The sequence below is a fragment of the Salmo salar genome, chromosome ssa16 (genome assembly GCF_905237065.1).
Source record: "Salmo salar chromosome ssa16, Ssal_v3.1, whole genome shotgun sequence".
Taxonomy (NCBI): domain Eukaryota; kingdom Metazoa; phylum Chordata; class Actinopteri; order Salmoniformes; family Salmonidae; genus Salmo; species Salmo salar.
The window spans coordinates 71221679-71247460 of record NC_059457.1 but is presented as its reverse complement, the minus strand read 5'-3'; the positions used below and the strand labels follow the sequence as shown (position 1 = coordinate 71247460).

The 25782-nt window shown below is 43.8% G+C and overlaps 3 protein-coding genes and 1 pseudogene across 3 annotated transcripts in view; 1 reads left to right on the top strand and 3 right to left on the bottom strand.

Moving 5' to 3' along the window:
* Positions 1–1360: 1360 nt before the first annotated feature.
* On the bottom strand, positions 1361–7397 carry LOC106574553 (2-oxoglutarate receptor 1). Its single transcript, XM_014150523.2, has 2 exons — positions 7284–7397; positions 1361–2724 (listed from the first exon to the last, which is right to left on the bottom strand). The coding sequence occupies exon 2, from the start codon at positions 2682–2684 to the stop codon at positions 1626–1628; it is 1059 nt and encodes a 352-aa protein (XP_014005998.1). The 5' UTR covers positions 2685–2724; positions 7284–7397; the 3' UTR covers positions 1361–1625.
* LOC106574577 (uncharacterized) lies at positions 3756–5351 on the top strand (annotated as a pseudogene).
* Positions 7398–8913: 1516 nt separating the features above from the next.
* LOC106574549 (kelch-like protein 41b) lies at positions 8914–13085 on the bottom strand. Its single transcript, XM_014150513.2, has 6 exons — positions 11852–13085; positions 11431–11588; positions 11195–11302; positions 10055–10240; positions 9726–9872; positions 8914–9337 (listed from the first exon to the last, which is right to left on the bottom strand). Exons 1-6 carry the CDS (start codon positions 12959–12961, stop codon positions 9226–9228), a joined length of 1821 nt encoding a protein of 606 aa, XP_014005988.1. The 5' UTR covers positions 12962–13085; the 3' UTR covers positions 8914–9225.
* A 909-nt stretch (positions 13086–13994) lies between these two features.
* LOC106574546 (collagen alpha-1(XXVIII) chain) overlaps positions 13995–25782 on the bottom strand; it is a 36944-nt gene continuing 25156 nt past the window's right edge. Inside the window, exons 16-36 of the mRNA XM_014150504.1 lie at positions 24964–25032; positions 24084–24152; positions 23901–23969; positions 23722–23793; positions 23541–23609; positions 23336–23407; positions 23163–23231; positions 23002–23070; positions 20855–20923; positions 20702–20770; positions 20505–20573; positions 19675–19743; positions 19471–19539; positions 19302–19382; positions 19155–19190; positions 19029–19065; positions 18337–18894; positions 17531–17799; positions 16532–16766; positions 16038–16229; positions 13995–15937 (exon numbers count right to left, since the gene is read on the bottom strand). Coding sequence (XP_014005979.1) covers positions 15933–15937; positions 16038–16229; positions 16532–16766; positions 17531–17799; positions 18337–18894; positions 19029–19065; positions 19155–19190; positions 19302–19382; positions 19471–19539; positions 19675–19743; positions 20505–20573; positions 20702–20770; positions 20855–20923; positions 23002–23070; positions 23163–23231; positions 23336–23407; positions 23541–23609; positions 23722–23793; positions 23901–23969; positions 24084–24152; positions 24964–25032 — 2316 coding nt within the window. The 3' untranslated portion in view covers positions 13995–15932. The remainder of the gene's footprint in view (positions 15938–16037; positions 16230–16531; positions 16767–17530; positions 17800–18336; positions 18895–19028; positions 19066–19154; positions 19191–19301; positions 19383–19470; positions 19540–19674; positions 19744–20504; positions 20574–20701; positions 20771–20854; positions 20924–23001; positions 23071–23162; positions 23232–23335; positions 23408–23540; positions 23610–23721; positions 23794–23900; positions 23970–24083; positions 24153–24963; positions 25033–25782) is intronic.

Genomic DNA, 25782 nt, shown 5'->3' with positions numbered 1-25782 from the left:
GGAAGGAAGAGACAAACACTGTAAAGGGTTTTACCAGACAGAAACAAACAGTTACTGCCTGGTTCCCAGTCAGTGTGAAACACAGCACTAATCCCTGTATGCCTCCAAAATGGTACACTATTCCCTATATGTGCACTACTTTTGATCAGTCTCTGGTCTAAAGTGGTGCACTATAGGGAATAGCGTCCCATTTGGGACAAAGGCCCTGAGTAGCCTGGGAGTACACTGACTACAGAATAAATCACTGAGCAGCAATCGCATGCAGTGTATGTGTACATACGTCCATGTGTACAAAAGTACATGCACATCCACGTTACTCCATGTTGAGAGTAGTGAAGAATGACGTCATTGCCAAAAAATCTGGACATCTGAACACCTCTGAATGACAGTAGATACTGTGATAGGAGACAGCATGCTCCTGTTGGCCTACACCTGCACATTCTCAAAAGGGTCAAATGCATAACACTGATTCTAATGATTTGGGGAATTCATCAAAGGAGCTTTTCAACAATGTTTACTGGAACGGTAGAGGAAGAGATTGAAAGGTTGACAAGAAACAACATCCAATAATCAATTGCAACGAGAGACAGGAGGAACTTGTGGCCCGCATAGCCCTACTAATGTGTATTCATATTCAAGTTACCATCCTAGCCTATCCTCTTTATTGTTCTCATTGTGTTACGGTAGCAAGATACTAGACTGAGGTCTTTTTTTACTGTCAGAGTTCACTCAAGGGTTTCTTTGCATTAGATACTTGCTTTCGGTTTTGAATCTGAAGTGAGGTCTGGGCTCCCACAAGGTAGGATGGACAGTGGACATTACCTCCCTTTGATGTGGGACTCAAATAGTACAGCCTCAAATAAACATTTAAGCACCACTAATCTGACACTAGTTTGTTAGTAACTTGATACTATCAAATGATGAAATTTGTTGAAATAATGAAATTGGATGAATAATGTATTATAGTAAATAGCCTCCAGAGGAAAAGCAGGATGAGACAGTTTTTACTATCAGTTTCCTTATTAGGAAGTGGTTCTGTGATTCTCCATAATGCAAGATGTAAAACAGACGTCACTTAACAGCAGGAAGTCTTTCCCCCCAGCCACTCCTTTTCCCCCCAGCCAATGTGTTCCTTATTCCTGGACTCTCATCTCATTGTTGCTTGCATTAAGTAGGGGAGAAATACATACCTGAGAGAGTGCCAACACTGGGTATAGAAGTGAAAACATTTGGTGTCTGAATCATATGGGCATGTTTCTGGTCCTGGGCCAAACGTATCATGTTCTTGTTTCTCTCTCTCTCAAGTCATGCCAGAACAATGCATCAAATACCCACTGAGCTCTGAGACGGATATTGGATGGTTAAATGTTGATTGTTAAATGTTTATTTATAATGAAGTGATATGGCAATATCAATTAGAGTATACAGTAGATATAAAGTCACCCTTTATAGGTATCTAATATTTTTATAGAAACCACATAAATGTTGTAAACCTCATACTGGCATATAATAAAATCTGATAAAAGGTTTTCTATTTACAGGATCACAGTACAGTATACACAGTATTGTAGGACAATATATTGGCATGGTAGTAATATCCACACAGAATGAAGTAGAACACTGTATTATATTTCCTGTCTATGGATGTCCATATCCGTGGCTACTGTCCTTTCTGCTAAAGCTGGGTTACTGGGCTTACTGACGACAGCCAGGCTGAGTTTGAGGTGAGTCCTGAACTTGGTCCACCAGGGGCCCCAGTGGAACACACTAAGGAAGGCCTGCTTGAACTTGTCCCCGGCCAGGGTGTACAGAGCCAGGTTAAAGAAAGTGTTGAGCCCCGCTATGGGCCTGGATATGATATAAGCGGCGTGGACCCAGTGCTCCAGCATACATGATGACTCAGGATTCATCCTGGTGTCTATTCTTAGGATCCTCAGGACGTGGTACGGCAGGAAGCATACCACGAACACCACCAGGATCAGTACGGTGAGGCGGCGTGCCCGCACCCGGCAAGGGTTGTGGGTGTGGGGCCCCTTGGCTAGTTCCCGGACGATACCGGCGTAACACACCACAACCACCACCAGGGGCAGCAGGTAGCCCAGCACGGTCAGCAGCCAGCCGTACCACCACACTACAGCCAGGTTGTTGCTAGCAAAGTCCAAACAGTTGGTCTTGTTGTTTTTATTCTCCATGGTGATCATGGTGAGCATGGGCACAATCTCCGCCCCGGCTATAGCCCAGACTGCGGCGCACGCCAAGGTACCCCACCTCTTTTGCTGCACCTGCGCCGTCCTCATTGGATGCGCCAAGACTACATATCGAAACACAGCCAAACAGGTGAGAAACAGTATACTACCATATAGGTTAAAGTGGAACCCGAAACGCACAAAGCGACACATGAAGTTGCCCAGGGTCCAGGATTCACCGTTGGTGTAGTAGTAGACCAGGAAAGGCAGACTCAGAACATACAGAAGATCCGTCAACGCCAGGTTGAACATGATGATACAGCTGGACTTCCAGGGTCGTAGCTTGGCCAGGTAGATGGCAATGGCGGTGACGTTACCCAGCAGCCCTACAGCGAAAATTACACTGTACATGACAGGCAGGTAGTATAATTTCATCAGTCTGTCCACGTTGGTGCAGTTATAGTCGGATTTGTTCCCGCCGTAGATGACGCTAGACATGACCGTGCTGTGAGTGTTGTTATCGGCCTAGAAGAGGAACCTAAACAGAGACAGTGATATATAAGTATATACGTATATAGTGAGCTCCAAAAGTATTGGGACAGTGACAAATTTGTTGTTGCTTTGGCTCTGTACTCCAGCACTTTGGATTTGAAATGATACAATGACTATAAGGTTAAAGTGCAGACTGTCAGCTTTAGTTTGAGAGTATTTTCATCCATATCGGGTGAACCGTTTTGAAATTACAGGGCTTTTTGTACATAGTAGAGGACCAAAAGTATTGGTACCAATTAACTTCTATGTGTATTGATGTAGTAGAAAGTGAAGTATTTGGTCCCATAATATGTTTCTAAACACTTCTACATGAATGTGAGTGCTACCATGATTAAGGATAATCCTGAATGAATCGAGAATAATAATGAGTGACAAAGTTACAGAGGAATAAATATCATAAACCCCTCCAAAATGCTAACCTCCCCCTCCCCTTGTGCATCTGTAATTTATTCATGATTCATTCAGGACTGTCCATAATCATAATGTAGTGAAAGTGCATGCACACGTCACCACAGACCCTTCATTGCATGTTACCACACGACGGATCTGCTTCCTGTCACATATAGGTGCAAGCGTGTTGCACGTCACAACAGGACACATCATAACATTGTTATTGCATTGTATAATCAGTATTTTCCTACAGGTGACCTCTGCAGACCCAGACCATTCGTCTGGACAGCACTGCAGGGAGGGTATGCACTGTGTTGGTTCGTGAGCTGCTGATTTCACAAGCCTGGACAAACGCAAAGAATTGTTCATGGTCAACCAAGTATTGTTTTAACAGTACTACATGTCAGTGGAGGCTGCTGAGGGGAGGACGACTCGTAACAATGTCTGGAACGGAGCTGATGGAAAGGCACGAAACGCCATGGAAACCATGTGTTCGATGTCGTTGAGACAATTTCCACTCATTCCGCTCCAGCCATTACCAAGTGCCCATCCTCCCCAATGAAGGCGCCGCCAACCTCCTGTGCTACATGCGGCTATCACAAACCGACACAGTGTCCATAACCATATCCAGTCCCTAAAGTTGGTCCCGTTAAAGGAAACATTAACAAGACCCTCTTGCATGATGCTAGTCTAGTTACGGTTCATGTGTCCTACAGCATATCTAATGTTCTGGCAGCATTCCAGGCTGATTGTAGCAGTAATGGTAGAACATACACATGGTTGCAGACACGTATTGAGGATTTCATTTCTAGTTACAAGGGCAGATTTGCTGTCCAAGCCACACACGTACAAAGCGTGACTTAATCGCGGCTTTGACTGGCCTCTTTGGGGCTGGTAACTCCATGTCTAACACATATCAGCTGGCTAAACAATCACAATATACTGCATGGATTTCAAATCAAATAGCTACTGGTTTTCAGCACCTGGTGCACCTGGCCAAAAGGCCAGTCAAAGCCGCGATTAAGTCACGCTTTGTACGTGTGTTTGTCTTGGACAGCAAATCTGCCCTTGTAACTAGAAATGAAATCCACAATACGCGTCTTTAACCATGTGTATGTTCTACCATTAATGCTACAATCAAGGCCGTCAAGTCAGAAGCTGAGACATTATTGAAGCTTAGTCACATTGTCTTTGTCCAAACCCACACTGTGGAACACAATACAGCTTGTATAACTTATGCACAGGACTTGTTCACAGCTGCACGGCAGCAGATATTGGATCTCCACCTGGGTAAGGCGCCACGCCATGCGTCGAATGACCTTAATGTTTCACTTGAACTAGAGAAATGGTTCAAGTCAGACAATATTCAGAATATTCAAGATGCAGAACTGTTAGCCACTATTGTTGCACATTTCTAGAGGATATTTTGGCTGTATTCGTTTTTATATGACTTTCCCTTTTATTTTTCCGGACCAAACATTTCCAACTCAAGCTCCATCCGCCCTTCGTGAGTGGTTGTTAAAGACCAATTCATAAAATGGGATCACTTTGCCGGCTATTTTTGTGTGAATGGTACTGATACGTTGGTAACAACTCTGTCTTGTTGTCATGCGAGTAATTTACACCTGTAATACATTACCATCGGTCATTTTTAATGATAAAAAATGGATGAGAGTACGATCATTGCATGCTATTCTGATGCTATCCAAGTGTCTCATACCCAGTGACATGTGATAAGTGAGATTAATTATTTCTCCTACAGGGGCCTGACCTGTCCAGCTAACCACACTTTCTGCTTGAAAGTGACTGAAGATTTCCCATTGGGACAGCTGAATATTCTAGGCAGGGTATCTATGCACACGGACATTGCACCCTGGTGGGAGGATACCTTCTATGAGAAGAGCACCAGGTCTCTGACGGAACCCACGGCCATGGTACAGGATCTTCTGCAGGATACCTGCTACCATCTTGCACGCTCCCAGGTCGAAGTCAACCTGGTCAAGAAGACTTCAACTATCCCGACTAGTGTCTCCATTGCCCCAGCCAAATACACATGGTGGGACTGGGTGTACCGCATGTTCAGTCTTGGCAAGCCTGCTTGTGGTAACTATAACTTTAGTACAGTGTTGCTATTGCAGACATTGGATCACCTTTCTTCGTAAGACCACTTGTACTTCTTTCGCTATGGCACCTCTGGTTCTGGGAAAGTCAAAAATAGAGTAAACTAATGTGAACGATGATGAAGGCCAGTGATGAAGATGCGTCTAGCGACTTGCTAGCGCCGAGGCCCAGGATGATGACTCAATCGCGATTTATGACATTGTTTGAATGACAGACCATCAGTGGGCTCTCACAGGGGTCAAACACACCTTATCTGTGGTAATCTGGAGGAAGAGACATTCCCACAGAAATCCTAGGGTCACTGAACCCAGGAGAGGTGAAGACTGATTAAACTTGAAATTAATGTTACTGTGTGAATTAAATGATCATGTTTGGATTGTTTCAAGAGTTCACAAAGAGCTATGAATTATGATATACGATATTGTACTGTAAGTGCTATGGATTTGTTGTTACAGAGACACTGTGTTATTCTGTTGGTCGGATGGCGGATAGTTAAAAAAGGACCGACACAGAGGTGTGCGCTTATCACACAGTGTTGAGATGTGGTGATTAGATTAGAGAATGCAAAAGTTTTATGCCTTTTGTTTTTATTGTTTTGGGCCATGCAAAGTGATGTTAATTAGATGATGGGAGATACTGGAATTTGCCACTCTTGGAAGAGTAAAAGATGGGTTTAAACGTTGATCATGGAGTCATTGGTAAACCGATCTCCTGATGTACGTTTGTATGTCATAGTAGGGAATTTTCTGTGCCGTTAAGACTTAGGATATTTTGTATTATTTTTATTGGGAAGATTTCTGGTATGTACCATTTGCTAATTGTATTCCTATTGCGTAACTGGAATAAATCTGATTACTTTTAAATGGATACGATCCGTAGTCCTCACATTTCTGAGTAATATTCCTTGAATTATTATTATTATACTACTACTATTACTACTACTACTGCTACTGCTACTACTACTGCTGCTGCTACTACTACTACTACTACTACTCCTACTCATGCTACTGCTACTACTTCTACTGCTATTGCTACTACTACTACTACTACTGCTGCTACTGCTACTGCTACTGCTACTACTACTACTACTACTGATACTACTACTGCTACTACTACTACTACTACAGTACTACTACTATTTCTAATACAGTCACTTACCCTCAATTTTCAACACTAGCCTCTAACAATTTCAACTTCTAAACTTCTTCTATTAACATAAAAATACTCATAAAAAATTACCCTTTCTACTTCCCTCTGCTCTCATTATCACAAAAGGTGTGAGACAGTCTCAGGTTTGTCTGGCAGCATAAACAAAAAAAATTCCACACCATGCCAGTGCAAAGTTTACACCTCAGATCTGATTATTTTTTCTCATCTTGTTCCTTACTTTTTTACTCTGCACTTCATGTATTCTTCCTACCAGAAAATACTGTAACATGTGAAGCCACCTAGTAAGTATGATCAACGCTATACTAGAACAAAGAAAATGATCCTTAGAGTTTCTTTGTACTGAACACATTGAGTCAGAAGCCCCGTTGATACCTGGTTCTAAAATGCGTCCTTTGTCCTGGTCTTGTCCACATTCTGATTGTGCCCACATTTTTAGACAGGTGTAGACGATTAAAAAAACGCATTGTGATCTGTCCGTGATCAGATCTTCCTGACCACCTCTGGAGGTAGTCAGGGACCCAGTGTATTTGGATATTATCAATCAAGTATAAACCGATCTGAATTTAAATCATCACTATACCGGTCTCTAAAATCATTGACAGGTAACACCAGGTCTTAAAATAAATAAATTCATATTATTTTCAAAGAATATGTGTAAAATAATGTGCATACTGGGAGGCACCAGGGAATCTGGACCCAATGCAGACACAGTGGACGGGCTAAAGACACATTTTAATACCATTTGTAGATTCAACGGCTACAAAGTGGGCACGATAAGAATGTGGCAAAGATCAGGACAAAAGTTGCATGTTAGCAACAGGTATTAACAAGGCTAGAGATACAGTTAATGATATGGCAACTTACAGTTAGTCAGTCAGTCAGACAGTGCTGCTCCCTCAGTCATCGGTATCCTCTCTGAGACTTTCCTCCTCCTCTCTCTTTAATATCAGCCACCTCTGGTCCCTCCTTTCAGCTCCATTAACCTCCTACAGCACTGTCTGTCCCCCACTACAGGAAAACACAAGCATGTCACGCACTGTGCCTTTGTTGGGCGTTACCTCATTGACTTCAGCATAGAACCCCCATAGATCCTATTTCAGATGTATTTTACATGAAACTATTGAACATATACGGGAAGTACAGCACTACTTCCTCTTCACTATGGGTACAGTACATCATTCCTGTGCAGCAGTAAAACAAAGGGAGGAATAACATGGAGTATATTGAGCGCCGTTATTCCCCCTCAGTGATTGGGGTTTAGTGTTACCGTACTGTACTATGATGTCACATGTCCTGCATTTGGCATCAGCCGGCAGGTTGATACGCTTGATACATGTTGATGACAGACATTAGTGAACTAGAAATGGATGCCGGTGAAAACGGGCAAACACTGTGGCGGTTATAAGTATTTAGTAATGTTACAGTGCAAGTTCAAATCATGAATGTAAAGGGTATCTAGAGATAGTTATGATCTAGTGAGCGTGCCCTCATTTACAATACTATACTCCTTACAACATATGCTCCTAAAAGTCTTTGTGGTGAATGTGGAATTTGTTTCTAGGGTTTTGGTGTAAAGTTCACCTACATTTCATCTCTAGGACAGACTACGTAGCATAGAGATTTCCAGTTCTGGGTTACCAGGGGTGTAAAGTACATCAGTAAACATTCTTAAAAGTACAACTTAGGTCATTTTTGGGGGTATCTGTACTTTACTTTACTATTTATATTTTTGATAACTTTTACTTCACTGCATTCCTAAAGAAAATAATATACTTTTTACTCCATACATTTTCCCTGACACCCGAAATTACTCATTACATTTTGAATGCTTAGCATGACAGGGATATGGTCCAATTCACGCATCCCTACTGCCTCTGATCTGGTGGACTCACAAAACACAAATGATTTCTGAGTGTTGGAGTGCCACTGGCTATCCCTAAATAAAACAGAAAGAGAATTATGCCGTCTGGTTTGCTTAATATAAGGAATATGAAACGATTTATACTTTTGATACTTAAGTATATTTTAGCAATTACATTTACTTTTGATACTTAAGTATATTTAAAACCAAATACTTTTAGACTTTTTCTCAAGTGTTATTTTACTGGGTGACTTTCACTTTTACTTGAGTCATTTTCTATTAAGGTATGACAATTGGATACTGTGGGTTAATGAGATGATCCTACTGTATGTCAAATCTACTGTGGAAATCTACTGGGACCTACAGTGTTGGTGTGACATACTGTAGTGTACACAGTGTATGCATAATGCAAGACTCTTGTTTAAACCTGCCAATGAGTTGGTGTTTACCATGTTTGTTTTTCACTATACCAACTGGCTCACACCTAGATTTCATTTCCTTATATACCATATCTTCAACCTGAATCTAGTTCTCGTAACACATGCGTGCTATGCACAGACAAATGTTTCAACTAAACCAGCCATAAAAATGGCGACAACTGTTCCTCCAAATTCAAAACAACCATAACAGGAGTTTTTGAACAAATGTTTATTTTACAAAAAAAAGCGAGCTAAATACACGTTGTGGATGACTCTATAATGAGGGAAACTAATATACTGACGCGGTCTTCACTGAAGCAAAGTAGATGTTTTTATTGGACAGAAAAATCACCTGAGATCAGAAAGAGACAAAAAGAAACTCACAACACAATCAACCAATAAGAGTCCACATTTGAGTTATGTGACACCCCCTCTATTCCTGAAATGGAAAGACTACCCAGAGGAGATGGTGGTAGTCCGGGCAGACGGAGGGCATCATGGGGAATCATGACGGGGCAGCGAGGGTCTAGAGTTTGGGCATCTTGGCAGCATTGAGGCGCATGGATACGCAGGAGGAGCCAGCGGCGTAACGCATCTCCCTCAGCATCCCGCTCCATTCCTTCTTGTCGTCCTCGTACCTAACACAGGGAAAAGGAAGATACAGTGATGAGGAACAAACCAAGATGTAGTTGACTGTTTGTACAGTACCACTGACCAAGTAGGGCCCTCTTTTTTTTTTTCTTCATTTAGCTTTAACTTTATTTGTTATCGTACATTAATATAGCAAATTATTATAATTGAACTAAGATGAATAAGTTCAACTTTTTTGTCCACAGGTATGGAAATGTAAGCCATCTAAAATAACAAACCCACAACTAACAGGGCGGAACAATGCAAACTTTTGTTAGCTCACTGAGTTAATGCCTAGGCTTTAGCACAATGGGCTAACACAGTCCTGTTGCATGCATGAAGACCCGGGCTTGAATCCCGGTTGATAACATAATAACATTAAAAGAGGGGACTTACTGCCAAACATCAGTAACCTCTGCGGGGACCACCTCCTTGTTGTCATTCTGGATGAAGGTGAAGCCCCCCACGGCGTACAGGGCCCCCTCATTGCTCAGCAGGTTCACTGAGCTCCTCTCCTGGGGAAAGTCTGTGAACGCCTCCCATCTGCAAAACAAGGTGATTAGGGATAGCGTCAGGGGGACTCTTTATAATTAAGGCCATCCTGACTCAAGATGACTAATAATGTTCACCATCCAGAACCAGCAAATGGTGTTGTTATGGTGAACGATATTAAAAGGTGCAACAAGTTCTTAAACTGATTTATCACCAAAGGAAACGCTACATACTTGTTTGTTCCAAAGTCGTAGACTTCAGATGCAGCAGTGAGGCCTTCCTCGTTGACTCCACCAGCCACCACGATCTTTCCGTTGTGAACGACGGCTCCGAACATGGCTCTGGCTGTCTTCATGGCAGCCAGCTCCCTCCACTCTGACTGCTTGTGGTTGTATACAAACATCTTGTTCAGGGCTTTGCTGCGCAGGAGAATGATAGACAGGGTTGTCAGATCTCAGGAAATGTCCTTCTGGCAGCAGTATAGAAAGACTGTGATGGATTTACAGTTACGGTTTGGATTCAATAAATCAGACAACATGTATTACAATCTGTGCTCACATGCAGTGGAGGCTGGTGAGAGGAGGACGGCTCATAGTAATGCCTGGAATGGAGTCAATGGAATAGTATCAAACACATCAAAGACATGGTTTCCATGTGTTTGATGTCATTCCATTTACTCCATTCCAGGCATGATTATGAGCCATCCTCCCCTCAGCAGCCTCCACTGCTCACATGTAACCCAGAGAATACATTATTTTCACTACGGTCACATATGAATAACAGTTTACTTTACCATGTGTAGTTCCATAATGAAAATAATGACTTCTACGCTAGCTCTAAGATCTAACATGAACAGTTCTTAGAATGATAGACTACAAACAGCTGCAGCTTACACCATATCTTTAGCACGACACACACACACACACACACACACACACACACACACACACACACACACACACACACACACACACACACACACACACACACACACACACACACACACACACACACACACACACACACACACACACGATCTTCTATCGTCGTGGGGTCCTGAAATTGATTTTCATTCACTATTTTCCCTAACCTAACCCTAGGCCTAACCACCTAATTGTAAACCCAAACCCTAAACATAACCCCTAAGCTTAAAATCTCTTGTGGAGACATGGGAAATGTCTCCACAAGAGAGAATTTTCCTTGTTTTACTATCCTTGTGGGGATTTTGGGGGAATTCAGGTCCCCACAAGGATATAAGAACAAGACCACACACACACACACACACACACACACACACACACACACACACACACACACACACACACACACACACACACACACACACACACACACACACACACACACACACATACTTGTCATCAGTCTTTCCTCCAATGCAGTACACCAGACCCTTATGGGAGACCACAGAATGGCCGTGGATCTTCAGGGGAAGCTTTTTGGTCTCACTCCACTTCATCTTCCTGGGGAAAGCCATTACAGAACAGGAGGGTAAAAAAAACCCACTTCAAATGGTAGAGAGAAGCGCTGAGAAGTCCTATATCTTTCTACTGTACTGAGTGAATGAGACATTGAATGCTATTCCACTCACTGAACGTCATAGCACATCACAGAGTCCAAACACTCGTTGCTCTGGAGGTCTTTTCCAGCAATAGCGAACAGCAGGTTCTCACACTCTCCCATGTTGAAAAGGGCTCTAGGGGAAGGCATGGGGGGTAGAGCTACCCAGTCAGCTGCAAGAGTGTCCAACTGAAATACACAGGGTTGAATGAATGAATGAATGATTGATTGATTGATTGATTGATTTAATGCATTCATCTATTACAAATAAGTATTATGAATAAAGACAGTGTTTTGTGCTATTGACATCATTTATTCTAATATCAAACAAAGACTTTTGTCGATGTAACTTAGTGAGCTAACGTAGATTCCGAAAGGCAAATATTACCAATAGAAGATTTGAAACCATCAAAAGAAGTGACCCAAACTCTAAATGAACAATGATTGGTTACCTGATAGAAGTAGCACTGTAGGGGAGCGTCCTTGTCCTCCTCATCCACAAACAGTCCTCCGATGAGGTAGAGCTGGTTCTTCTGTGACGCCAGGCTGACGTGGTTCCGGGGGATCTGTTCAGACATGGCTGCCAGGAAACACTCGTTCTCGTTGACGTCGTACGCCACCGCTGCCGTGTCGTTGATCATCAGGATCAGGTCGCGGACGTACATGCCGTGGCGACGGTTATTGTTCAGGAAACCTGGGAAAACCTCCTCTGTCTCGCCACCTTCACCGTCTAACCCCTTATCCCCAGCTACCTTCTCCTTCTTCTCTGGGAGTTTCCCCTGGAACGCGTCTTTGATAATCTGGACCTTCTTCAGGAGTTCCGGGTCGGCCTTGATGATCTCGTCCGTCTCCACTTTGTCGTGGAAGTATTTCTCGGGCATGAGGCGGAAGCGGATGCATTCAAAGGCGTCACCCAGTACCTGGACACGTTTGTCTTTGTCATATCGGACCCATTTCATGAGGGCTTCGAACACCATCTCCTCCTTCTCCACATTGAGCGAGTCGCCACCGATGACAGCGAACAGTTCATGAGCAGCCAGCTGGAGGAACTCCTCGTCTTTAGAGAGGATATCGAAGCGGTCTGCAATGTAGTCACGGGCGGACACCGCCAACCTGGGCACGCTGAGGACCAGACCCATCCTGAAGATTGCCAGACAGTTGGTTACGGAGAGCTTCTTCTGAAGATAATTAACACACACGGTGAAGACTGAAGGAATCTGGAAACGATTGGCTACGGCAAATATGTCCTGCACATTTTCGTCGGTGAGGTCGATCTCGGCCGAGTACAGATACATGATGATCATGTCCAAGATTGCGGGATTGACATCGTCCAGGACCACCTCCTTGTTGGCCTTCACCTCCTTGCCATCCTCGGAAAAGAATATCTCTCTGAAGTATGGGCTGCAGGCAGCCATGATGAGTTTATGGCAGGGGAAGCTCCGATCGCCCACTTTCAGAGTGCAGTCCACAAACTTGTTCTCGTTCAGCAGCTCCTTGAGGCCATCCTGGAGCAAGGTGCTCTGGAAGAGGCGCAGCTCTTCCTTCATGGCTTTGGGGTCCATGGTGTGGGGAAATCGGTGGCTTGCAGAGGGGAAGAAATGGTGGCCACAGGTCCTCTTGGCACCCAGTCCAGGCTAGAAAAGGCTGAGCAGAGAAAAGGTTCCCAGCTTGAAGCCCCCACTGCCTACTGCAATTTAATCCTTTCCCCTCTAAATATAGCTGCCTGCATGCCTGCCTCAGTTGGTAGGAATCTCAGCTCTGCCAAATCTGAATGCGGAGACCGACTCATACAGCTGTCACAGACTGAAAGAAGCAACTGGGGTGTTCCGGGCTATAGTCCACTACCATGATTCAGCCTCAACACTGTCATTGGTTAAGTAGTGGCTAAAGAGAGATAATGCTGTCAAAGCTACTGGTTATTAACCCAATATTGGTTGTTTAGACCAGTGTCTCCACCCGTATTCTAGGATATTATGTCCCTATTCTACTGTGCAAAATATAATTTTACTGTCGTGTTAATTGAATTTAGCCCTAAGACTGACTAGGATTGGATTCTAATGAGCAAGGTTGAGAAAAGTTGAGGGTTGAGCAGCAGCAGCTGATAGACAGGCCTCTCCACCTATCAACATTCCTCCTAATTTTCTCTTCATTGTTCAGGGGGGGGGGGGTCATAGGACTGCTGACAGGGACGAGGAATTCAACTTCAAGCCCTGAAAACAGCCACTTTGTCCTGAATTATACTGTACTCTCAGAGTAGGCTTTCATCTCTGTTTAAACTCAGGTGACTACAGATACAATATATAGCAGGTAAACTTAGCTTGATTATAAGTCAAAGTGTTTGGAGTTGGGTGGCAATGTGGACACTGTAGTTGAGGACACTAAAGATAGACCATTTGGACAGGAGTGGAGTGTCTCACACATAATATAAATATAGTGTAGTGCACAGACAGCAGAGTCACCTCGCCAATATCAGAAACGGATACCTATCGATTGCGGTGGCTACAGGAAGAGGTTCCTAAATTCATAGAAAGTGAGATTTAGAGAATACTTTCAAAGTACATTAATCTTGTTTGTATTGATGAAAATACTAAGTGGTTTAGTTAAATTCACAGACGTTTATTTACTCTATGAAAAGTCATTTTCTCAGAGCATGATACATTTGTAGACAAATACACTATCCATGTTAATAGGACAAGTTTCACAAATGGTTGACATCTCAAAACGGTCCTCTATCTATCAAACAGATTGTCAGAACAAATGGTCATAGTTAAAACAACAATATAAGTGTGATCTCTATCAAGCTTGATTGAATTTGCCTGTAGTAGCAACACGTGCACATATTATATCGTTAAAGTTACATAGGCGTTATATTTGTGTAAAGTTACAATCTAAATCAAGTGAGCTACCAATGGAACAGCCGGGGGTTCCTGATGAGAGAATTGAGAACCACTGACTGGTTTAGTCAACCGTTCTCAATTGACACAAGGCCATATGTGAGTCTTTCACAAGACACTGCACTGGCCATAGACATATACATTACTTAATAGCATAACACAACAGATTACATAAACTGGAATGATGACACTCTCACTCACGGTTGCACAAAAAGAGGTAAGAGCAAAACACGGCAAAAAAATATTCTAACGAGCCGGCGAAACTACATTTTAATTATCACTAAAAGAGCAAGTAACGCTTTTGTGAACTGTAGAGAACCATTGAAGAGCTCAAAGGGTTCTTTGAGTCATCATGGTTCCACATAGAACCATCATCTTTCCCAAAGAACCCTTGACGAACCCTCGTTTCTAGTGTGCATCAGGCAAGGCAACATTTCACCAGTAGAGGACACCATACAACTATAGTATAATCCACATGAACCAGTGTGAAATAAATGGCAACAATTGTAATGTAGAAAACTGTACTTGTATGATAAACATCGCAAATTCAGACAAACATAAAACAAAAATCACATTTTTACTCATAAAAATCTTTGTAAAAAAAAGAAAAACATTCAAATGCACAAAACTATCCCTAGACATGAATGGCAGAGCATTGCTGTCATTACCTAGCATGGTTTGTTGACAGCATACTGAGTTGATACAGGGTTGGTTCTTCTTGGATATAGTATCAGTTGCTCATAGTTTCTGTAAACGTGTAAATACTAGGTCACAAGCTAGATGAATAGCATTATTGCAAGAACACGTTATGGCACCAATGTTGTTATTCCGCAGTTTGAACAATGCAGATATTACAATTACGTTAGCAATGTAAAATCAGTGATCAGCATAAAATAGTTATGATGTGAGATATATACAATACATACTGATGCTGTCAAAAAATCTATAGACCATACTGATTTGCCACTGGAAGCATGTACGGTTGAAACTACATACCTGAGTGAGATTGACTGAATTGTGTGTTAAAATGATGTTACAGTATATGATGAGCTATCCATTCATTTTGAATGAAAATGAAAATGGTAATGTTAAGTTAAAGGCCCAGTGCAGTCAAAAACTAGATTTGCCTATGTTTTACATATGTTTCCACATGAGGTTGAAAGATTACTGTGAAAATGATGATAATGCCCCTTTAGTGTAAGAGCTGTTTGAAAGAGTGCCTGAAATTTCAGCCTGTTTTGGTGGGATGGAGTTTTGGCCTTCCATGGTGACATCACCAGGTGGTAAATTAGTTAATAGACCAATTAGAAAGAGTTCCAAACCACAGTAAGGTACTTAATTGTCATCCAGAAATGATTTGATATTGAGATAAAAACGGCTGCATTGGACCTTTAATGAAACATTTTACAGAGATTGGCGGTAAAATTAAAGTTAAAATCAGACACTGGAATTAGTATATGAATATTTATAATAAGTGCGTAGAGTTTTAGTTCAAGGGTAGGAGGGGGGAACTAGGGAGTGTCAAACAAGCATTTATCCAATAGGTACAACATAGTGTCATGACTTGATCTCCTTCCACTGTGAAGTACATGGTGCCATGGAACATCAGTTTAAAAACTGAATTGAGTGAGATGTCTTCTCAGCCTGTTGTGAAGAAAACACACAAAAACATTCATACAAAATCCCATACTCGATGAATAGTCAACGGAAACCAAAGATCATTGAAAGATAAGCTATACAGTACCCGCTCTGCCTTGCACACATGTCCTCTTGCACTCCTCCTCTGTGTCGAAGCGGTTCTGGTTCCCCTCACAGGCTCCGTACCAGAACTGGGCGCATGCGTTGGCCTGCTTGTCGTAGTACCAGCGCATTTTGTAGTCCCGACAGGGGCCCTGGTCTAGGACCAGTGCACAGCGAGGGTCCAGAGGCACAAACTCTGACATGGGCAGAACACAGAGAGAAGACCATTAGTGAAGGCCCACTAAATAAATAGATGTTATATCAGGATGTAGGGGCCATGGCACACCAGTATACTGATTCTGTTCATTGGCAGATATAGCTAAAGCGTCAACAAAATGTGGGTCAATTTCAGTTGGAATCATTCAGTAACTGATTTTGACAGGCTTTGTAGTAATCTGAACAGCTCATATGATTCAATCCTTTAGCTTAATGAACAGACACAGGGTAGACTGCTATGACTACATAGACATAGCACTTATCCCAGCTGTTGCAACATACCTTTGGGAAGTGCGGGTCGTGATGCAGGCACTAACTGGACAGAGCCTGAGGACCCTGAGGATGAAGATGACGTTCCTGATGATGATGATGAGGAAGAGGACCCTCCTGTATTGGAAGACGAGGAATCTCTGGAGGAGGAGGACGTGTTGCGATTCAACGTGGGAACGTCCCCGCGACCAGTCCCCCAATCTGGGGTGTAAATACCTCCATCCTGGCCTCCCTCACGCTGCCCTATCTGGACCCGGAGGAATTCAAACACACAAGGAAAAATATGAGGACCAACAAAGTCCTTACCCTATTGTCAATTAGTAACAAAACACAAATACACAGTTTTAAAGCCTGAAACAGAGTAACAAGCCCAATGTTACTATAGTGAGATACTGTACAGTAGACTAAGAGGAGACAGTGTTACTATAGTGAGATACTGTACAGTAGACTAAGAGGAGACAGTGTTACTATAGTGAGATACTGTACAGTAGACTAAGAGGAGACAGTGTTACTATAGTGAGATAATGTACAGTAGACTAAGAGGAGCCAGTGTTACTATAGTGAGATAATGTACAGTAGACTAAGAGGAGACAGTGTTACTATAGTGAGATACTGTACAGTAGGCTAAGAGGAGACAGTGTTACTATAGTGAGATAATGTACAGTAGACTAAGAGGAGACAGTGTTACTATAGTGAGATAATGTACAGTAGACTAAGAGGAGACAGTGTTACTATAGTGAGATAATGTACAGTAGACTAAGAGGAGACAGTGTTACTATAGTGAGATAATGTACAGTAGACTAAGAGGAGACAGTGTTACTATAGTGAGATAATGTACAGTAGGCTAAGAGGAGACAGTGTTACTATAGTGAGATAATGTACAGTAGGCTAAGAGGAGACAGTGTTTTCATTAGTTCAATGGAGCATGCAAGTCATGTCAACTATACATTGACAGTAGGTTGTCTTCTGGCTAGTGCCTCTGCTAAATGTCTGTTAATGTGCTGTAAAGACCTGTACTGTGGCAGTGCCAGGGTTGATAGGCTGGGTTAGGTCTACCCTGCCACCCTGACTTTGAGTGCCAGTAGTGGTGACTGTTCGCCTCCTGTTGTTGAAGTCCTCCTGGTTGGTGGTCCCATAGCCATTGCCATAGTTCCCGTTGCCATAGTTCCCATTGTTCCCGTTCCTGTATCCATTGTTGCCGTAGCCGTTGGTGACACGGTTGTATATCAGATCACCGTTCTCGTCTTCACAGAACTTGCTGACGAGCTTGGACTCCAGAGCTGAGAGAGAGAGCCACAGAGCAACAGGAGTTGTGATGAGTTGGAACAGGCGATGAATCGCATTGTACTGCTATTAGCCTTGGAGACTTGATGCAGACTTGATGCAGTTAACTTGGTACATTAGGTACATTTACAGACTACTCTGTATAATAACAGTAGACCTACTGCTAACGTAGGGGAAGGAGTTTTTCTTCACTATGTCAGCTGACCAGGGCCATTCAACATTCAGCTAACATTGTAACGACCTAAAGCTTCATATGACACCACCTACAGATGAAACACTATGGTGTCTTAAAGGAGGCCTGGGTAGGACCAATATGTCATAAATATTAATACATTTATGTTTTTAGATAGAAATGTCAAATATTTGTCAACAATCCTTCCCGCAAAGGACTATTCTATGGATTACATTGAGTGATAATCCCAAAAATCATGGTCTTTTTTGTTTGGGTTTTGTGAGGAATCACTCTGATATGACTACACCAACACGATAAACCAACCAACTGAATGTAACACCAACTTGGCGTTTTGCCTTACCTGGCAGCGTGTTAAAGTCATCAATGAGGTACATGTGTTCACTATCAGGGTCCGACGCGATCAGGTTGAGCTCCCTCAGGAACTCGGCCTGCGTGGGGTCCGATGTATTCACGATCCCCAATGCGTACATCTCGATGTTGGCTGCATGTGCCTCCCGAACCGCAATATCCAGCTTCACCGGCTCCCTCTTATCCGTCTGTCCGTCCGTAATAACTATAGCCACTTTACTGACCCCCTTGCGCGAGCTGTAGAAGGCATCCTGGGTGGCCTTGCGGATGGCGGTGCCCGTGTGGGTGCCCTCACCTATATAAGGGATTTTTCGTATGGCCTGTTTGACGTCCTGCTTGGTCATGTGGCGCGCCAGGTTGAACTCTAGCTTGACCTCCAGGCTGTAGAGGACCAGGCCGATGCGGGTGGCGTTGCGGCCCACCGTCACGCGGTCCACCAGGGCCGCCACAAAGTCCTTGATGATCTCAAAGTTCTCCGGCCCCACGCTCTCCGAGCTGTCAATGACAAACACCAGCTCCATGGGCCGCTCCTTGCATTTGATTCCGCAACCTGGAAACAACACAGAGGTATACGATTCTGACGTAGAAAGGATGTTTTCCAGTGCACTCTCGACAAGGCCTGCTGTATGTTGCAATCGATGTTAAATGATACTACACAAGCATAACAAATAATGCTTTATTTACCACAAATCTCCTTGATCATTTTAATGACGTCTTCTCTCTGTGGGTCAAAATCCAGATTGACATGGTGACTAAATGGAATAAAAAAAGACTATGTGAAATCAAAAGACAGCTAAAGATTGAACTTACTGTGAGGCCCATGTCGCCTTTGAATCCCGGTCTGCCCTAAAAGGAAGCAGTAAAACATTGGTCTGATCAGTTTCTACTCTGATTGCATGTATCCATGTTATCAAATGAATCGCCCTGATTATAAAAGCGACCCATGACATGACTCACTGATTGGCCAGGAACTCCAGGGTCACCCAAATCACCTTTGACCCCCTTCAGGCCCCTCTCCCCTCCAGAGCCGCGGTCACCCTGTCATAGAGCCAGATAACACAAGGTCAGAGGTCACAAAAGTTAAAATACACTGCTGTATGCTTCAAATCACTGTGTCTGTCGTCACCTTGGCCCCTGGGAATCCTTCCCCTGGTGGCCCCCGAGGGCCCGTCACACCCTGAGACCCTGCCTCGCCCTGAAAGGGTCCACAAAATAGAGAGAAGATTTGCCATGCTCAACTCAACATTTTAAAGAAACAAGAACATTTTTGTTTGCTTGCTTAGTTCGAATTACTATAGAAGTACCACTTGAAAACAAGAGCGAGACCTACCTTTGGCCCCTGAATACCCTGCCCAGGGGGCCCCGTTGGCCCTGGGGGGCCCAGTCGTCCAATGCCACCCTAGAAATGAGCAGAAGTTATAACTATATGTACAACAGCAATTAAAAAGTGTCAGCACAACACAGCCCAACCACACTGCACTACCTGTGTCAAACCTAGCTAGCCACGCAAAATAAGCTAAGCTAAGGGACAAACCCTTCACTTTTTACTTAAACCTAGACTTAAAAAGTGACCTGATTTCACAGGGCAGCCGTTTCACGAGCAGGTAACTTCACAGCTTGAGTGTCTCTGGCTTTACTGTTCATAGTCTGACACATATAAGCAAGCTTACTGTATGAGACCAGACCTACTGATGTGATGGACAGGGCTACCTCAACCCCCAGGTCTGCCCGCTCCCTAGGGCTTCTGCGGCTACAGAAGATGAAAAGCCTGTAGAGAAACCTGGATGTAATATTATAAGCTAGTCTGCAGGCTCTGGGTATTGTGTTGGTTATAGGCACCCTGGTTGGTGGTTCTCATTAGACCCTTATGTTGGGATATATTCACATGTTCTTGGAAGTGTGTGAAAATGATATATGTCCTGTGAAAATGAAACGCTGATTATCACAGCCTTTGAATACAAGGTCCCTGGGGATAGGTGTTCACATGTACAAGATGGATCTGAAATGTGGAGTCTGTCAGCATGACGTAATACTAGTATCAATCACCATGAGTCAGTGGGTTTATGATGGCGCTGAACAAGGCTAAATGGGTTTCGCATCAGAGCTGGGATTGATTCTTTGCCAACTGTTTAGCAGGTTAGCTTCTTCTACAATACGTACCGGTAGACCTTGTAGCCCCTCGCCTGGAGGGCCTGCTACACCTGGCAAGCCCCTGAAGCCAATATCGCCCTAAATGGGAGAAAACACACAACTATCATGATGTCCTCTGCTAATTGAGGTCTTCTGTTCACCCAGGGCTGTTGTCACTATCCAAAATAACCCAGCTCCGACACCCTCACACAGAACCATATCTTTACCTTTGGTCCAGGGATGCCCAGCCCCTCCAGGCCTGGTTCACCAGGAAGCCCCGGTAGACCAGGAGTTCCCTACAAATCACAGGTAAACACTAGAATCAACACTGGTACAACTCATGCAATAGCAACACATGAATAATCAGCAGTGTTGCTCACCGTAGGGCCAGGATAACCATCGCCTTTGGGCCCAAATGGACCAGACGGACCAGGACCTCCACGATCACCCTAAAGGTTTATGTGATTAAATAAAAGTACATCAAGATTCAAGTAAAGAAATATCAGTAAATCAATGAATTACGCTGATTAGTCCGATAAAAAAGTAAATCCTATGAATTATTCCCTATTTTTATTTATTATATTTTATTTCACCTTTATTTAACCAGGTAGGCTAGTTGAGAACAAGTTCTCATTTACAACTGCGACCTGGCCAAGGATACAGCAAAGCAGTTCGACACATACAACAACACAGAGTTACACATGGAATAAACAAACATACAGTCAATAATACAGTAGAAATAAATCTATATACAGTGTCTGCAAATGAGGTAAGATAAGGGAGGTAAGGCAATAAATAGGCCATGGTGGCGAAGTAATTACAATATACCAATTAAACACTGGAGTGATTGATGTGCAGAAGATGAATGTGCAAGTAGAGATATTGGGGTGGAAAGGAGCAAGATAAATAAATAAATACAGTATGGGGATGAGGTAGTTGGATGGGCTATATTACAGATGGGCTATGTACAGGTGCAGTGATCTGTGAGCTGCTCTGACAGCTAGGGCTTAAAGCTAGTGAGGGAGATATGAGTCTCCAGCTTCAGTGATTTTTGCAGTTCGTTCCAGTCATTGGCAGCAGAGAACTGGAAGGAAGGAGTACAAAGGAGGTATTGGCTTTGGGGGTGACTAGAGAGATATACCTGCTGGAGCGTGTGTTACGGGTGGGTGCTGATATGGTGACCAGTGAGCTGAGATAAGGCGGGGCTTTACCTAGCAGAGACTTGTAGATGATCTGGAGCCAGTGGGTTTGGCGACGAGTATGAAGCAAGGGCCAGCCAACGAGAGCGTACAGGTCGCAATGGTGGGTAGTATATGGGGCTTTGGTGACAAAACAGATGGCACTGTGATAGACTGCATCCAATTTGTTGAGTATTGGAGGCTATTTTGTAAATGACATCGCCGAAGTCGAGGATCGGTAGGATGGTCAGTTTTACGAGCGATCGTAAGAGCATGCATTTAGTTTTACTTGCATTTAAGAGCAGTTGGAGGCAACAGAAGGAGAGTTGTATGGCATTGAAGCTCGTCTGGAGGTTAGTTAACAGTGTCCAAAGAAGGGCCAGAAGTATTCAGAATGGTGTCGTCTGCGTAGAGGTGGATCAGATAATCACCAGCAGCAAGAGCGACATCATTGATGTATACAGAGAAAAGAGTCGGCCCGAGAATAGAACCCTGTGGCACCCCCATAGAGACTGCCAGAGGTCCAGACAACAGGCCCTCCAATTTGACACACTGAACTCTATCAGAGAAGTAGTTGGTGAACCAGGCGAGGCAGTCATTTGAGAAACCAAGGCTGTTTAGTCTGCCGATAAGAATGTGGTGATTGACAGTCGAATGCCTTGACCAGGTCGATGAATACGGCTGCACAGTAATGTCTCTTATCGATGGCGGTTATGACATCGTTTAGGACCTTGAGCGTGGCTGAGGTGCACCCATGACCAGCTCTGAAACCAGATTCCATAGAGGAGAAGGTATGGTGGGATTCAAAATGGTCGGTAATCTGTTTGTTAACTTGGCTCTCGAAGACCTTAGAAAGGCAGGGTAGGATAGATAGAGGTATGTAGCGGTTTGGGTCTAGAGTGTCTCCCCTTTGAAGCGGGGGATGATTGCGACAGCTTTCCAATCTTTGGGAATCTCAGACGATACGAAAGAGGTTAAACAGACTAGTAATAGGTGTTGCAACAATTTCAGCAGATCATTTTAGAAAGAGAGGGTCCAGATTGTCTAGCCCGGCTGATTTGTAGTGGTCCAGATTTTGCAGCTCTTTCAGAACATCAGCTATCTGGATTTGGGTAAAGGAGAAATGGGGAGCTTTGGGCGAGTTGCTGTGGAGTGTGCCGGGCAGTTGACCGGGGTAGGGGTATCCAGGTGGAAAGCATGACCAGCCGTAGAAAAATGCTTATTGAAATTCTCAATTATAGTGGATTTATTGGTGGTGACAGTGTTTCCTAGCCTCAGTGCAGTGGGCAGCTGGGAGGAAGTACTCTTATTCTCTTATTATTATAGTAGTGTGGCATAGTGTGTCTCACCTTAGGACCAGGCAGCCCGTAGCCCGTCTCTCCTACTGGTCCAGATGGACCAGGTGGGCCAAGATCGCCCTGAGACAGACAGAGTTACAATATGGTTATGATATGGCATAAACCTCATCTACATGGTGAATTGTAGGCATTTTGGGACAGAGGGCTGTTACCTTAGGTCCTATGATGCCCCGCCCTGGAAGTCCTGGCATACCCAGTCGACCTGGTGTCCCAGGCTCCCCCTAGAAAAGGTCAGAGGTTAGAAGTCAGAGATCGCAGTGTGACCACATTACTCTACAGTACAGAGTGTTGACTGAAGATAATTGAGGACAATGCCCTCCCTCACCTTTGCTCCAGAGGGCCCGGTGATTCCAGGAGGCCCACCCAAGCCCCGAATGCCCCTCTGGCCCTGGTCTCCCTATGGGGAGAGACATTATTCATCAAAAAAACAGCACAGAAAACCAACCTCAGAATACCACAGCTGTCCAGATTAATGAAGATGAAAATCTTGAAGCAGCGATGTGAGGAGAAAAACCTGTGAATCTTCTTACCTTCTCACCCTGAGTGCCAATCCCTGCAGCTCCCTCTGGCCCCCTCAGACCACCAACACCTGGTTCACCCTATATAGACAAACAAACAGACACACAAGCAAAGCATATGAATCCAATGGTCACATTCAAAGAGGTACAGTATCAACCTATGGTGCCAGAGAGATGGAGGAAGTTGAAATACCTTCTGTCCCGGGGCCCCATCCTCTCCTGGCAGGCCAGGAAAACCAGCCAATCCTGACGCTCCTGGCTCTCCCTGAAGAGAGATCGTTGGTTGTCTGTCTCACATCGACAACATATCCAAAAGGTGACACCACACCGAGGACAAACTACATATTACATTTCCATTGGAGGAGGACTCACCTTAGCCCCAGGTTCGCCAGCCCCTCTCTCTCCTGTTGAACCAAGCTCCCCTGGTAAGCCCTGGTCACCCTGTGGATGAGAGGAGCACCCATACACAGTCATTAGCATTAGCGAAAGCCTAAACATGCCATAACCACAATTGATCCAAATGTAAAGTCAAGGAAGAAGCATTCAAACACAGACCTTGGGCCCTGGATATCCATCTCCTTGTGGGCCCCTGCCCCCTGGTGGCCCCCGAGGCCCCTCTACACCCTGGTAGGACAGGAAGCACAGGGTAGTCTCATTAGGACAGTAATCCATAAACTATGTTTTATTCTTTTTTTTATTTGCCCTTTATTTAACCAGGTAGGCCAGTTGAGAACAAGTTCTCATTTACAACTGCAACCTAGCCAAGATAAAGCAAAGCAGTGTGACACAAACAACAACACAGAGTTACACATGGAATAAACAAACGTACAGTAAATAACACAATAGAAAAAAAGTCTATATACAGTGTGTGCAAATGGCGTGAGGAGGAAAGGTAATAAATAGGTCTAGCCAGACACCTAGGTATTTGTATTTGTCCACATATTCTAAGTCAGAACCGTCCAGAGTAGTGATGCTAGTCGGGTGGGCAGTGATCGGTTGAAAAGCATGCATTTAGTTTTACTAGCGTTTAAGAGCAGTTGGAGGCCACGGAAGGAGTGTTGTATGGCATTGATGTTCGTTTGGAGGTTTGTTAACACAGTGTCCAAAGAAGGGCCAGGTGTATACAGAATGGTGTCGTCTGCGTAGAGGTGGATCAGGGAATCACCCGCAGCAAGAGCGACATCGTTGATATATACAGAGAAAAGAGTCGGCCCGAGAATTGAACCCTGTGGTACCCCCATAGAGACTGCCAGAGATCCGGACAACAGGCCCTCCGATTTGACACACTGAACTCAATCTGAGAAGTAGTTGTTGAACCAGGCGAGGCGGTCATTTGAGAAGCCAAGGCTGTTGAGTCTGCCGATAAGAATACGGTGATTGATGTATGGGTGATACTTGGTGAAACCTGTAATAATGAATAGGTGGGCCTACGTACCTTCTCCCCCTGCATGCCCAGGCCTGGCAGGCCGACAGGCCCTGGAAAACCTGGAGGGCCAAAGCCACCCTGAGGGTCACAAAGAGAGTCGCTGTTGGCATCATAGTATAATTACACCAAGACCGGCTCGAGGATGTGTTACAGGAAAAGTGAATGAAATAAATATACAAAAAGTACATATACATTTATAGACATTGGTTTGGATAATCACCCTTTCATTAACTGTTATTAAATGAAGGGAAAGTAGTCAACATAACACAATTACTGTGTTAAAAATCCTCCTGCTATTAAATATTGAGAATGTTCACACAATTGACTATTTTGATAGGCAATAAAGTAAACAAACTCCAGATCCAATGACCCAGTAATACATGCATGCGTCATCTATAAAATGCCAGCTTGATTCACTTTATAGTGTCAACAGAGCTGTTATAAAGTTACATGGCGTAAAAACAGAATGTTAGCTAACTGCAACATTCATCCAAACCGTTAGTAGCATTCTTGCTGAAGGATTGGCCTCATATGATGAAAGCACTGCCAATATTTCACCACAAGGGTAACCTTGCCAAGACTAATCGGGCCAAGAACAAACACCATTTTAAGGTCAATTAACGTTTAAATCTGTGAGAATGATCATCAGCTACCGGAATTCTATCAGTGTTTGCTTCATTCATAATGGTATATTTAAGCAATGAGGGCCGAGGGGGTGTGGTATATGGTCAATATACCACGGCTAAGGGCTGTTCTTAAGCACGACGCAACACGGAGTGCCTGGATACAGCCCTTAGCCGTTGCATATTGGCCATATACCACAAACCC